At 38.2% G+C, this 12,439-nt stretch overlaps 2 protein-coding genes and 1 long non-coding RNA gene across 3 annotated transcripts in view; 2 read left to right on the plus strand and 1 right to left on the minus strand.

The window, feature by feature from the left end:
* The first annotated feature begins 120 nt into the window (after positions 1–120).
* AK6 (adenylate kinase 6) overlaps positions 121–12,439 on the plus strand; it is a 13,344-nt gene continuing 1,025 nt past the window's right edge. The window contains exons 1-4 of the mRNA XM_019728057.2: positions 121–256; positions 2,418–2,510; positions 10,969–11,027; positions 11,134–11,279. Of these exons, the coding sequence (XP_019583616.2) occupies positions 229–256; positions 2,418–2,510; positions 10,969–11,027; positions 11,134–11,279 (326 nt within the window). The 5' untranslated portion in view covers positions 121–228. The remainder of the gene's footprint in view (positions 257–2,417; positions 2,511–10,968; positions 11,028–11,133; positions 11,280–12,439) is intronic.
* On the plus strand, positions 210–4,347 carry TAF9 (TATA-box binding protein associated factor 9). Its single transcript, XM_019728056.2, has 3 exons — positions 210–256; positions 2,418–2,510; positions 3,306–4,347. Exon 3 carries the CDS (start codon positions 3,323–3,325, stop codon positions 4,115–4,117), a length of 795 nt encoding a protein of 264 aa, XP_019583615.2. The 5' UTR covers positions 210–256; positions 2,418–2,510; positions 3,306–3,322; the 3' UTR covers positions 4,118–4,347.
* The window catches only part of LOC141570697 (uncharacterized), an 8,025-nt gene continuing 6,638 nt past the window's right edge, over positions 11,053–12,439 (minus strand). The window contains exons 3-4 of the long non-coding RNA XR_012495105.1: positions 11,565–11,787; positions 11,053–11,235 (exon numbers count right to left, since the gene is read on the minus strand). This is a non-coding gene — a long non-coding RNA (uncharacterized LOC141570697). The remainder of the gene's footprint in view (positions 11,236–11,564; positions 11,788–12,439) is intronic.

Here is a 12,439-nt window from a genome sequence, read left to right on the forward strand (position 1 = left end):
GCGGACCCGAACTGTGTCCCTGTCTCGGACCCTGAGACGGAATTATGTCTTAGAAGGTCAGATAACCAATGGTTGGTGACTAGAAGGCGGAGATGGGTCGCGAGCGCCGTGCAGGATCTTGAGGACCCCGGGGCCACTGGCGCTTGCCGCGGCCCGCTCCTTCCGGCTGCAGCCTGTTGTACTTAGGTCTCGTGTGCCGAGGTTCCCAGAGCCGTCGCGGAGAGGACCATGTTGCTTACGAACATCCTGCTCACCGGTCAGGCGCGCGGCGGGGAGGGGCTGGGCGGCGGGGCAGGCCAGGGACGCTGAGTGCACTGGGGCCTCGGGCGCCCGAAGTGTGTGTCTCTGAGGGGGGGGTGCTCACATGTTCGGTTTCAAGGCTGGTCGAGGGCCTCGAGGCGTGGCAGTTGCCAGGGCCTCGAGGTGGGGCCCTCGCGATCGTTGCTGGAGGCGGCGGGCGGGGGGGGGGAAACATTCGTTCTGTTGGCCCGAGGTTGCTCGGTGAGGTGGAGAGAGGTAGACCAATCTAGTTCCCTTTTCTGGCACGCTGCCTGCTCTTCCTGAATCTGGTTTTTGTTTCTAAAATGGATGTTGATTCTTTATTTGGCAGGGTTTTCTTTGGCTTTTTGCTATATCTTGTAAGGCAGTGTTTGGCCCTTAGTAGATCTGTTAATGGTGGATGCCTTAGTCGTTAGGCCTTACCTGGCCGTTTTTCATTTTTCCTTTGTATCTGACAGTCAGATTTCAGTAAAAGGGCTCAGGTGTTTGTGGCATAGGGTGATTAATTTGCTATATATGTTTGTTGGGTTAATATTAGAGGCTTTTTTCTTTTCTTCCAAGAACAAAAGGCATCTACTGAGCATCTCTTGTCCTTTCTTGTGTAGAGATGCTGAAAAATTCCCGTGCGGGGGCCCTTCTGGGTCTCCGGGCCTGTTATACGTGAGGAGTACTGAAATGCCGCATAACGACTTTAAAGAATGTTATTGTTTGTCGTTTAACTCTGAAAATGTTTATTAAATTGTAGCAGTTAATAGCATCATAGGGCATTCATTGAAGAAAACCTAATGGTTGTAGGTGCTATTACAACACAGAAAAATTGAGACACTCTGGAAACAGCAATAAAGTTTTCATCATTTAACAAAACATAAGCTTGTTGGTAGTGCACAATTTCTGTTTCTGAGAGTTGCAGATTAACCTCTCAACAAATTAATGTTCGGCCTTTAAGATTCCTTAAAAGGAAGATTTGGGCCGGCCGGGTGGCTCAGGCAGATCTCTGTGCTCTTAACTCCGAAGGCTGCCGGCTTGATTCCCTCATGGGCCAGTGGGCTCTCAACCACAAGGTTGCCGGTTTTGACTCCCACAAGGGATGGTGGGCTGTGCCCCCTGCAACTAGCAACGGTAGCTGGACCTAGAGCTGAGCTGCGCCCTCCACGACTAAGATTGGAAGGACAACAACTTTACTTGGAAAAAAGGCCTGGAAGTACACACTGTTTCCCAGTAAAGTCCTGTTTCCCTTCCCCAATAAAATTGAAAAAAAAAAAAGTAGGAAGATTTTACGGCACCTGAATTGTTTGGGTCAGACAGTGTCCTGGGTTTTAATATTAAGCCATATTGTCAAAAATCAATGTGAGCATTTTATTGAAAACCTGGTAAGTTCAGGGTTCAAACTTGGTGTATTATAGTGGAGTTAAGGTAAATGTTATTGTCTTATATATGGAGACTTGATTTATCCCTGTTATCTTGAATTGTAACGATCAAGTTTTATTATTTCGGTGACATTAAACCCGAACAGCCTACAATTATGCATTTATTCATCTTGAAATACAATAGATAATAAAAAGGGAAAATGAAGAACAATGTGTAGCATTGCCATTTATGTAAAAGGGAATCTATGTGTGTGTATGTGCACATAATATGTATACATATATGTACACATGCTATTGTGTATACGTATACATGAATGTGTACACAAACATACGTAGGACTTGGTTGGAAAGATATATAAGAAACTGGTTTACAGTGGTTGCCTCTAGGGAAGAGTACAGGGGATCACAGGTGGAAATGAGATTTGTCTTTCATACTGCTTAGATTTTTTTCCGTGAATAATTTCTTAATTTTTAAAAAATTAAAGCGAACAATGATATTAATTTATGTGAGATGGCTAATTTTACTCTGGGAATTCCCATAGTGTTGGCAAGCAGTCTGTGAATTGGCATCAGAATCACCCAAGCCCCACTCCTGAGAGAATCAGATACACTAGGTGAGACTTGGACATCCATCAGGCTGGGGTGGTCCTAGTGTATGTTAATTCACATGGGATTGCTAGTTAGGAAACTTCATTCAGTCATTAACCTTAAGAGGGGCACATAGCTTGCTAAAGCCTAGAAAGTATTTCATGGACAGTATTTTTCTTACAGGTACACCAGGGGTTGGAAAAACCACGCTGGGCAAAGAGCTTGCATCAAGATCAGGACTGAAATACATTAATGTGGGTGATTTAGCTCGAGAAGGTAAGGGACATTTTGATGTTAAATTTGTTTTTAAAAAGAGAGAGTGTGACAGATAATGGAGTATTAGTACTATACTTGAGAGGATACAACATGCAGAGAAAGATTGCCATTAAGGAGTTATGCTCTATTGGGGATCCATAGAAATAGCATTAAGTGTCTAAAGCTATGTCCTGGCTATTTTGACAATTACATTGCTCCCCAGTTGACTAGCAGTTCTTGTGGACAGTAATAATTGAGGTTTTCCTGAAGAGATTGGATTTAGGATAGGTAGAATCTGAATATGAAGAAGAGGGAGAATGTTTGGAGATGGGTCAACACATAAAGGTTTGGGTGGTGCTGAGCATGTCTTTGGAGACAGTGTTATATTGATCTTACTGGAAGGACAGATTTATTTTGAAATCAGGCAGTAGAACATGACTGTCCTGTGGTATTTTCTTAGATTAATTTGATAGTTGCATGTCTGCATGCAACTGCACATATTCTAAAATATGTTTTTACTTATTTTACCATTTCCCCCTCATCTTTTATCACTCCCTTATTGTGTCTTTATCTTTGTTTATCTTATAATTGTATCTTTATTCTATCATGATTTCTACAGGGTAGAAACTCAATAAATTTAATTAAATGGAACTTTTTAAAGTGTGCCTCATTAAAAAGATTTAACATATTTTTAAAATTTAAATATATTTTGAAAAATTTAACGTATTTAAAATTTTTTAAGTTCCTGACAGTTGCTACTATAGTAACTATTTCAGGTTTGACCTAATGTACGTATTTTTTTCAAATGATCTGAAGTCTGATCACCGGATATCATGGAGTCTGGCAAGATGGCTTCTCCCAAGAGCATGCCGAAAGATGCACAGATGATGGCACAAATCCTGAAGGATATGGGGATTACAGAATATGAGCCAAGAGTTATAAATCAGATGTTGGAGTTTGCCTTCCGATATGTGACCACAATTCTAGATGATGCAAAAATTTATTCAAGCCATGCTAAGAAAGCTACCGTTGATGCAGATGATGTGCGCTTGGCAATCCAGTGTCGTGCTGACCAGTCTTTTACCTCTCCTCCCCCGAGAGATTTTTTATTAGATATTGCAAGGCAAAGAAATCAAACCCCTTTGCCATTGATCAAGCCATATTCAGGCCCTAGACTGCCACCTGACAGATACTGCTTGACTGCTCCAAACTATAGACTTAAGTCTTTACAAAAAAAAGCATCTACTTCTGCGGGAAGAATAACAGTTCCACGACTAAGTGTTGGATCAGTTACTAGCAGACCAAGTACTCCCACACTTGGCACACCGACCCCACAAACCATGTCTGTTTCAACTAAAGTAGGGGCTCCAATGTCCCTCACAGGGCAAAGGTTTACAGTCCAGATGCCCACTTCGCAGTCGCCAAGTGTAAAAGCATCAATTCCTGCAACGTCAGCAGTTCAGAATGTTCTGATTAATCCATCATTAATTGGGTCCAAAAACATTCTTATAACAACTAACATGGTGTCATCACAAAATACTACCAATGAATCATCAAATGCATTGAAAAGAAAACGTGATGATGACGATGACGATGATGATGACGATGATGACTATGATAATCTGTGATCTGGCCTTGATGCATGTGACATGTATACTTGGTCTTGAATCCATTGTACTGAGATTAAACATGCATGCTGGATATTTTCAAGTTGTGTTTTACAAAACTTAAATAGTATTTAATGAGTAAATATAGTTACCATACTTCTCAATTGAGATGTTGGATTTTCTTTAATAGGATTCATAATAGTTTTTCATCATCCTTTAAGTGTAAAAAATAAAGTCCTTCTTCAATTTGATTGTTGGTACGTTGGCAATTATGTTTTTAGAAGCAGTTTTCCCCCTCATTATCACCAACAGGAGTAACAGTTGCAAGAACTTGAAGTTGCAGTCTGTTCATTACCACTAGAGTGTCAGCTCTAGTGTCTTCTGATGTTTAAATCATAGTATTATCTCTGGTATATGTCAATCTTATGTTCCATTTTCTCAGATTGCTAAAGCATAACCATCTCCTTTTTGGAGAGACCACTTGGGTAGTATTTTTATTCATAATAAGTCCTCATCTGTTTGGATTTATCTTCCTCAATTGCCCTATTTCTCCAGGTCCTATTTTTTTGTCCCTTTGGTTATATTTAAGGACCTTTGATGTGTCTCCCAGTATCTCCCCACTTTAAAATTAAAAAAAAAATTTCTAGCCTCCCCCTTTGCAAGTCAATTTTCTGCATCTTGTCATATTCTTGATTTTGTAAGTCACTGTCATGCTTATATTTTTAATCCAGGTCTGGCATTTAAGTTATAGTTAACAAAACTTAGATCTTTATTTGCTGTTGTACATACCGTGTTTCTCCGAAAATAAGACCTAGCCAGACCATCAGCTCTAATGCGTCTTTTGGAGCAAAAATTAATACAAGACCCAGTCTTACATTACATTATATAAGACCCGGTCTTATAGTAAAATAAGACCGGGTCTTACATAAATTTTTGCTCCAAGAGACGCATTAGAGCCGATGGTCTGGCTAGGTCTTATTTTCGTGGAAACATGGTAGCTAGTAGGTCTCCATTTTATACCTGTATGAAATCTGCTTTTGTTTCTTTCCCTGTTGAATTTTACAGTTTTTGACAAGTGATTTCAGATTCATACAGTAGCCATTCTTTCTATACTTAATAATAAAGTTGCTATTTAATCCACCCTGAATAGGATTACAAGGAACAGTCACACCAGACTGTTGGGTCCTCTCCTGCTTGTATTCACACCATGTTAGCCAGTTGTGTGTCCACCTAATGATGTATAGTCTCAAGCATCCTCTTTGTATTTTATTGATGAGATGGTATCTAAGCCTTAAAGGACAAGTGTTTTTTTCTCTCCTATAATGGCCAGATAAAGGATTTCTGGTCTAACTTGACATGTTAGATGAGGTACTTTATAAGGTTTATAATGTCTTTTTTTCCTCAGATGGAATTTGTATGTACCTGAGAGTCTTAACTAGAAAATACTCTGAGACATCCAGCCTCCTCATTTTTTCCAAATGATGATATAGTTTAAGGGAAACCGTACAATCTATAAAGCAGTGGTTCTTAGCTAGGGGTGATTTTGCCCTTCAGGGGATATTTGGCAATTTCTGGAGACATTTTTGGTAGTCACGACGGGTTGGGAGAGTTGCTACTGACATCTAATGGGTAAGGTCAGTGATTCTGCTGAACATCCCCCAGTTCACATCTTCCACTCCCATAATCGAATTTCAAGCTCAAAATGTCAGTATTTGAGGTTGAGAAGCCCTACTATGAAAGAAATGAGACTATAAAAGAAAAAACACTGGTTTTAAACAAATGCTTAAATGGGCATTTATTGCCATCCTAGTAATCATGTTGAATTGCTGTATTACAGTTGACCTTTGAACAACATGGGTGTGAACTGCGCAGGTCCACTTATACACGGATTTTTCCATTGACTCCGCGGTTGGGAATCCTAGTATGTGGAGGGCGAACTGTTGTTGTACACGGGTTTTTCATTTTTCGGGAGGTTGGTTCCCCTAATCCTCACGTTGTTCTAGGGTCAACTATTTTCAAAGACCATCCTAATGCCATTTGGAACCAAGACAGGAAACCTAGTGTGGGCATGACGGTTAATAAAACTATTGGAAGTTGTAAATGTGTGACTAAGAATGCTTTTCATCCCTGTTCTTCCAGTCTCAGATTCCTCCTCACTTAATATCCTTTCCCATATACAATCATTTAATTATATTTACCAGCATCTTTAATTTTTCTGCCATCAGTTGATCAGTCTGAAGCCACTGTTCCTAACCCCAGGATGTTTGCAAGTCTAGACAAAGTAATACTATTATATTGAAATTGGATCCATTGCAAACAGGTTATAAAGCATAGCTGAGCCCTTAATACTTATAATCTTGATCTGTTTCTAACCCAAGGGTTGGCAAGCTGCTGCTGTTTTTATAGGAACCACTAACTAAAGACTATCTCACAAAGCCTGAAGTATTTACTATCTGGTCCTTTCCAGAAGTTTGCTATCCCTGCTCTAACCTCTTTTGTGTCCCATTTTTCCCCTCCACTGGAAGCCTTTGGAACTAACTTCTCCATTGGCCTCTCCGACACTGTTCTCTCCCAATCTTGGCATCTGCTCCTCTGATTTTACTGCAGCCATATTGTAATTCTGCTCCTCCCTCCAGTAATTTCTTTTTTTTTTAAGGAGGGCATAGCTCACAGTGGCCCATACAGGGATCGAACCAGCAACCTTGGTGTTATTAGCACCGCACTGTAACCAACTGAGCTAACCGGTCACCTCTCTCCCTCCAGTAATTTCATTCACTCAGGACTGGTTACTCCCTGTTGCTGCTGATTCTTAAATTTATAATTAAAACTTAGCCCAATTTCTAGACAACTAAATGTAACGATCTGAATAGTTCTCAGACAGCTCCAAATTAATGTTTATAAAGCACATGCTCTGAGGTTATTCCTACGCTACTTGCCCACTCCTGATTCCTATCCGCCACACATACAAACACATTCATACACAACACAGATCCATTTGGCCTTTAAATCTTGATAGTTTGAAAAATCGCTATGAACCACTATCCCATTCCTCAGACTACGGGTGCTGTGTTCCTGTGGTACCCCTTTCTCATTCTTGAAACTATTGGTGCTGAATCTCCTACTCGTCAGTATCTTCCCTGCCTCTTCTACACCATCATGTCCTTTAAAAAAGCCAGGGGAGCAGGAATAACGACTGAACTTGTTACTGATAAAAGTCTATCCTTAATGAAGTACAGGAGATTATGAACTGGCCGTGGTCTACCTTCAGCCTTACCTGCAGCCAATCTTCCCGATGTCCCCTTGTCTACCCACAGTGCACTATTCCTCACCCACTGGGAATTTTCCACCTCCATGTCTCTATACATGCTATTTCCTTACCTGTAGATGCCCTTTTCTGCCTTACAAACAGCTCTTTTAAAAGCCCAACTCAAATGTTACATCTTTGGTGCTAACTTCTCTAAGCAGGATTCATTGCTCTATACTATATAAAACACCAGGTTATCAAAGCACTCAATTTTTCTAAACCAATTAACTTCTTGTACTGATTGCATTACAGTTATAAGCTTCTTGTTGAATTGAGATAAATGGTGGTAAATGTTTCCAAAGGAAAACAATCTAAAAATGTCTTTATTGGCAACAGCATCAAAATAGGTAACTAGTATCCCAATATCTTTAAAGAACAGCTTTCATGTACGTGCAAATTCTAGGATGGCAGTTAAAGAAAACGTCACAATTTTATAGCTTGAATAACAACAGCTAGGAAGGTCTTTTAAGGCAAGAACTTAGCCTTTTAACTGGCTCCATAATTGTATTTTTCTGCAAGTAATACATCTTTATAAAACTTGGTTTACAAAAGTAAGTAATTTTCTAAACTTTTGGTAATGTAATCAAAGGAAGCCTTTTCATCATTGTAGATTAAGATCCTATGTATAGACAGCTACAAATTTGATTTCCGGTTGAAACTTATAATAAATAGTTTCCACCTGTTTTTTGAAATTTGAAATGAAGTTTAGAATCCGTCCATTTCTCTCCATTCCCTATGGTACAGGTTATAATCACCACTCACCTAAAATTCTGCAGTAGCCTTAGTACAGTATCCGTGCTTTTGGATTTGCTTCCTTCCAACTCATTCTCACAAATCAAAATTATTTTAGAAAACTTGAAATTGATCATGTCATTTCATACTTAAAATGCTTTAATGATTTTCTTTTGCCTTCGGATAAAGTCGCAACTCAGGGTAGCCTTCAAGGCCCTTTTTGACCTGGCCTCTGTTTACCTGGTCCTTTATCACTGATTTCCTAACTATTCTGACTTTCCCTCCTTTAAAAGAGTCTGCCCTCCCTAGTCTCTCAGGCTTTGAATACTTGTTTTCTCTGTTGAGAATAGTCTTCCCTACCTTTTTTTCCCTAGCTAACTACTTCAAGTTTCCAGTTAGAAGTCACTTCCTCCAGGAACCCTCCCCTAATATCCCACGATTATGTTCCTAACATAATAGGTGCCTATCCTATTGCTCCCATAGCATGATGAACCATAATATTAAAATACAGTATAATTTCCAGGTTAGTTGTCTGTCCTCTCATTGCATTTTAACCTCTGAGGGAAGGACTGTATTTGTTTTTCTCGTTCTTTTTTGTTCACTATTATACCCTCATTAACCCTGCAGTCACTGGTACCTACCTGGTGTTTGATAGATGTTGTTTGAAATGTATGCTTGCAGGCTTGGATTATACTTTTATTAAAACATTAACATGATTTAACAAATCCTACATTTCAGCATTGGAATAATAGTTGTCTGTCTTTTAGATAGCATGTATTTTAGATTTCACTAGTCTTTTAAGAGTCAAGGATTTAAAATATGAAGGAACCTTAGCAGTTATCTGAGACTCCCACACAGTACAGAATCAGCTGTAGGTATTCTTAGATTTTGTGTATTGTAAAAAAACACACAATACAGTATTTTAAAAATAGACGGAAAAAGTACTTCAAATCCTACTAATTTATTTCTATCTTTTTTTTTCTAATCTTTGTCCCTATTGCAGACAGCCATGGATTCTGCTTTTTATGTTTTACTACTTTTATATCATAAGCATTTATCATGTTGCTACTTATTCTATATTACAGTGTTTTTTAACTACCTAATACTTATTTCCTGAACTTTATTTAATTGTATATTTCATCAAGTGAGTAAACCAAGATTTAACTATTTCCCTATTGAACATTTTTAATCATTTTATCACAATTTTTTTCTGTTTAGAAATTAAATGATTGAGGAAATCTGTATGGGCACAGCATTTTTCTTTTTAAAATTATTTTTTAAATAGATTTCCAGAGTCCATTTACCATATATATGTAACAAATATAACAGGCATATAAAGACTCATTGTAACTTGCATCTCTTAAATAGCTGGGACAGTCCAAAATATTTTTATGTATGTTTACTAGTGATCTTTTCCATCCTGTGTGAATTCTTATTCTTTGTTAAGCTACTTAAATTTATCTGGATTTTTAAGGTCTTTATATAATCTACATTTCAGTCTGTTGTCTTACTACAAAATATTTCTCCCAGTCTGTTATTTTTCTTTTTTTTAAAGTCATATTATTTTTCATTGTACAGAGATTTAACATTTTATGTTTGAATTAGTGATTTTATTGCTTCACAAATTCAAGTAAATCATTCCTTTACAGATTAAATTTTCTGCTAGATATCTTTGGAATTAAGAAATTAGCTCTTTAATCCACCTAGAGTTTGAGTATAAAGATTTAGATTGTTTTCCATATTGTTAACCAGTTTTCTCTACATGAAGACAATTTAATTTTTTAGGCTGATAGAGTTGCTGGTAACTGAGCAGTATCCCAGGGAGGCAGAGGTCACATTAGGGTGATGGAGAGGTGGGTGGCTTATGTCCCCAGAATCAGCCCATAGACCCTCCAGGCAAAGAGTTACAACTGTCTCTGGCCTGCCCCCTTTCGTCCCCCAGGACTACCCTTTTATCACTTCAGAACTCGTACCTCATTCAGAACTCATTTTAACCTGTTTTCGACCTGCGCCAAAATATTAAGGGGGAAGAGGCGGGAAGACTAGCATATTCTCGGAGATGGCTAAGTAGATGATCTTATTCTGCCTTACATTACATACCTCCTAGGGATTCAGGCGAGTGTGGGATTGGTATGTCTCACCTTCTGAAGTGAGACTCACTTTGAAAGCCAGCTTTGGTTTGTTGGAAAGTTCTTATGTTAGATTTAAATGTTTTCTTTACAACTGCCCATTATTCTTGTTTTGCCTTCTGAAATAAGACATTTAACCCTTGGCTTTTGGGGATGCTGGAAATTGAGAAGTAAAGATACTGTTCAGGAGCATCTGGGTACTGACTCTACTTCCCCAGACCCAATGAAGATGTGACCTCAGTGACAAGAGGGTTCATTTCTGGAATCAAGAACTTGTTTTTAACAAGTTTCATATCCTTGGCCTAATAAATTAGGAACTTAACCTGCTGTTAATGTGTGTGTGTGTATCCATATGTCCCCTGTTTGCACTAATCTGTAGGTCACCAAAAACAATGCAGTTCTAATAGCCCCACAAATTCTGTAACTGGCTACAGTCATTCTTTGTTTCAATTTTTGATAGCTAAAAGTTTCAGATATGTCACTGTCCAAGTCTCCCTCTAGACAAAATGCTGATTATTACTGTCCTTTTTATTTGGTGTCCATGTGACACCTATTGTGTTAGTGCCATCCCTTGTCTCTAAAAGAGTGAAAAAAAAATAATTAAATAAATTGGTGATATATTTCCTTTCCTAAAGTCTAGAATTAATTGAAAATTACTGAAAGTTACTTAGAAAATACTATAACAAGCCAATGTAAATCTCTTTCAGGGCAGTTATATGATGGCTATGATGAAGAGTATGATTGTCCCATTTTAGATGAAGATAGAGTAAGTACAATTTTTTAATAAAATACACATTTAAAAAATTTAATAGGAAAATAGACAGCGGATTTTTAAAGGAGCATTCATCTTTTTTTCTTTCCCTTTCTTATAGGTAGTTGATGAGTTAGAAAACCAAATGAGTGAAGGTGGAGTTATTGTTGATTACCATGGTTGTGATTTCTTCCCTGAACGCTGGTTTCACATAGTTTTTGTGCTGAAAACAGATAACAGTATATTATACAAAAGACTTGAAACAAGGTAAGAAAGGAAAAACATTGAATTCTTAAAAGTGTAAACTTTTCTTCAGATTTCTGAAATTGGCCAATGTGACTACTTTATTTGGTCTGTAGTTAAAACCAAGTCTGCATGGTACCAACATTCGGAATCTAAGAGGAAATATTACTGTTTTTTGTAAACAGCCAAAGACTAACTGAGGTATGAAAAAACTATGAGAACTAGTCTTTTTTGTTTTTAGCCATTGAATAAAGTTCTAAAATAGTCACCTTTAAAAAACAAAAGCTCTACTGAGATAAATTCACATACCATATAGTTCACCCATTTAAAGTACACAATTCAGGGCCGGCCCGGTTGCTCAGGTGGTTAGATCTCCATGCTCCTAATGCCGAAGACTGCCGGTTCGCTTCCCACATGGCCCAGTGGGCTCTCAACCACAAGGTTGCTGGTCGAACCCACAAGGGATGGTGGGCTGTGCCCCCTGCAACCAACAACGGCAACTGGACGTGGAGCTGAACTGCGCCGTCCACAACTAAGATTAAAAAGACAACAACTTGACTTGGTCCTGGAAGTACACACTGTTCCCCAATAAAGTCCTGTTCCCCTTCTCCAATAATAATAATAATAAATCAAAATAAATAAAGTGTGCAATTCAATGGTTTTTAGTATATGCACAGAAGTATGCATCCATTATTACAACCAATTTTAGAAAATGTTCATCACTCGCTAACCCCACTAAAAAACCTATACTCATTAGCAGTCACTCACCATTACCCCTCAGTCCTCCAGCCCAAGGCTACCAGTAATTTACTTTCTATCTCCGTGAATTTGCCTATGAGGTATTCTGGACATTTCATATAAATGATATCGTACAATATGTGGTCTTTTGTGTCTGGTTTCTTTCACTTAGCATAATGTTTTCAAGGTTCATCTGTTTTATCAGCATACATCGGTACTTCATTCCTTTGTATTGCCAAATAAAATCCCATTGTACTCGTATGGATAGACCATATTTCATTTATCAGATATATGATTTGCAAAACTTTTCTCCCATTCTGTAGGTTGTCATTTCAACTGACCTTTTAAGTAGGTCAATTTAATTTTGATTGTCTTTAAAAGCTTTAACTAATTCGAGTTTGAATTTTCTTTATATTTTTCACAAGCTAATTGGTTGGCTAATATAT

The sequence above is a fragment of the Rhinolophus sinicus genome, linkage group LG03 (genome assembly GCF_036562045.2).
Source record: "Rhinolophus sinicus isolate RSC01 linkage group LG03, ASM3656204v1, whole genome shotgun sequence".
NCBI classification, from domain to species: Eukaryota; Metazoa; Chordata; class Mammalia; order Chiroptera; family Rhinolophidae; genus Rhinolophus; species Rhinolophus sinicus.

Bases quoted from the DNA above. Each gene is read 5' to 3' on its own strand.
- TAF9 (XM_019728056.2), top strand. From the start codon at position 3,323: ATGGAGTCTGGCAAGATGGCTTCTCCCAAGAGCATGCCGAAAGATGCA.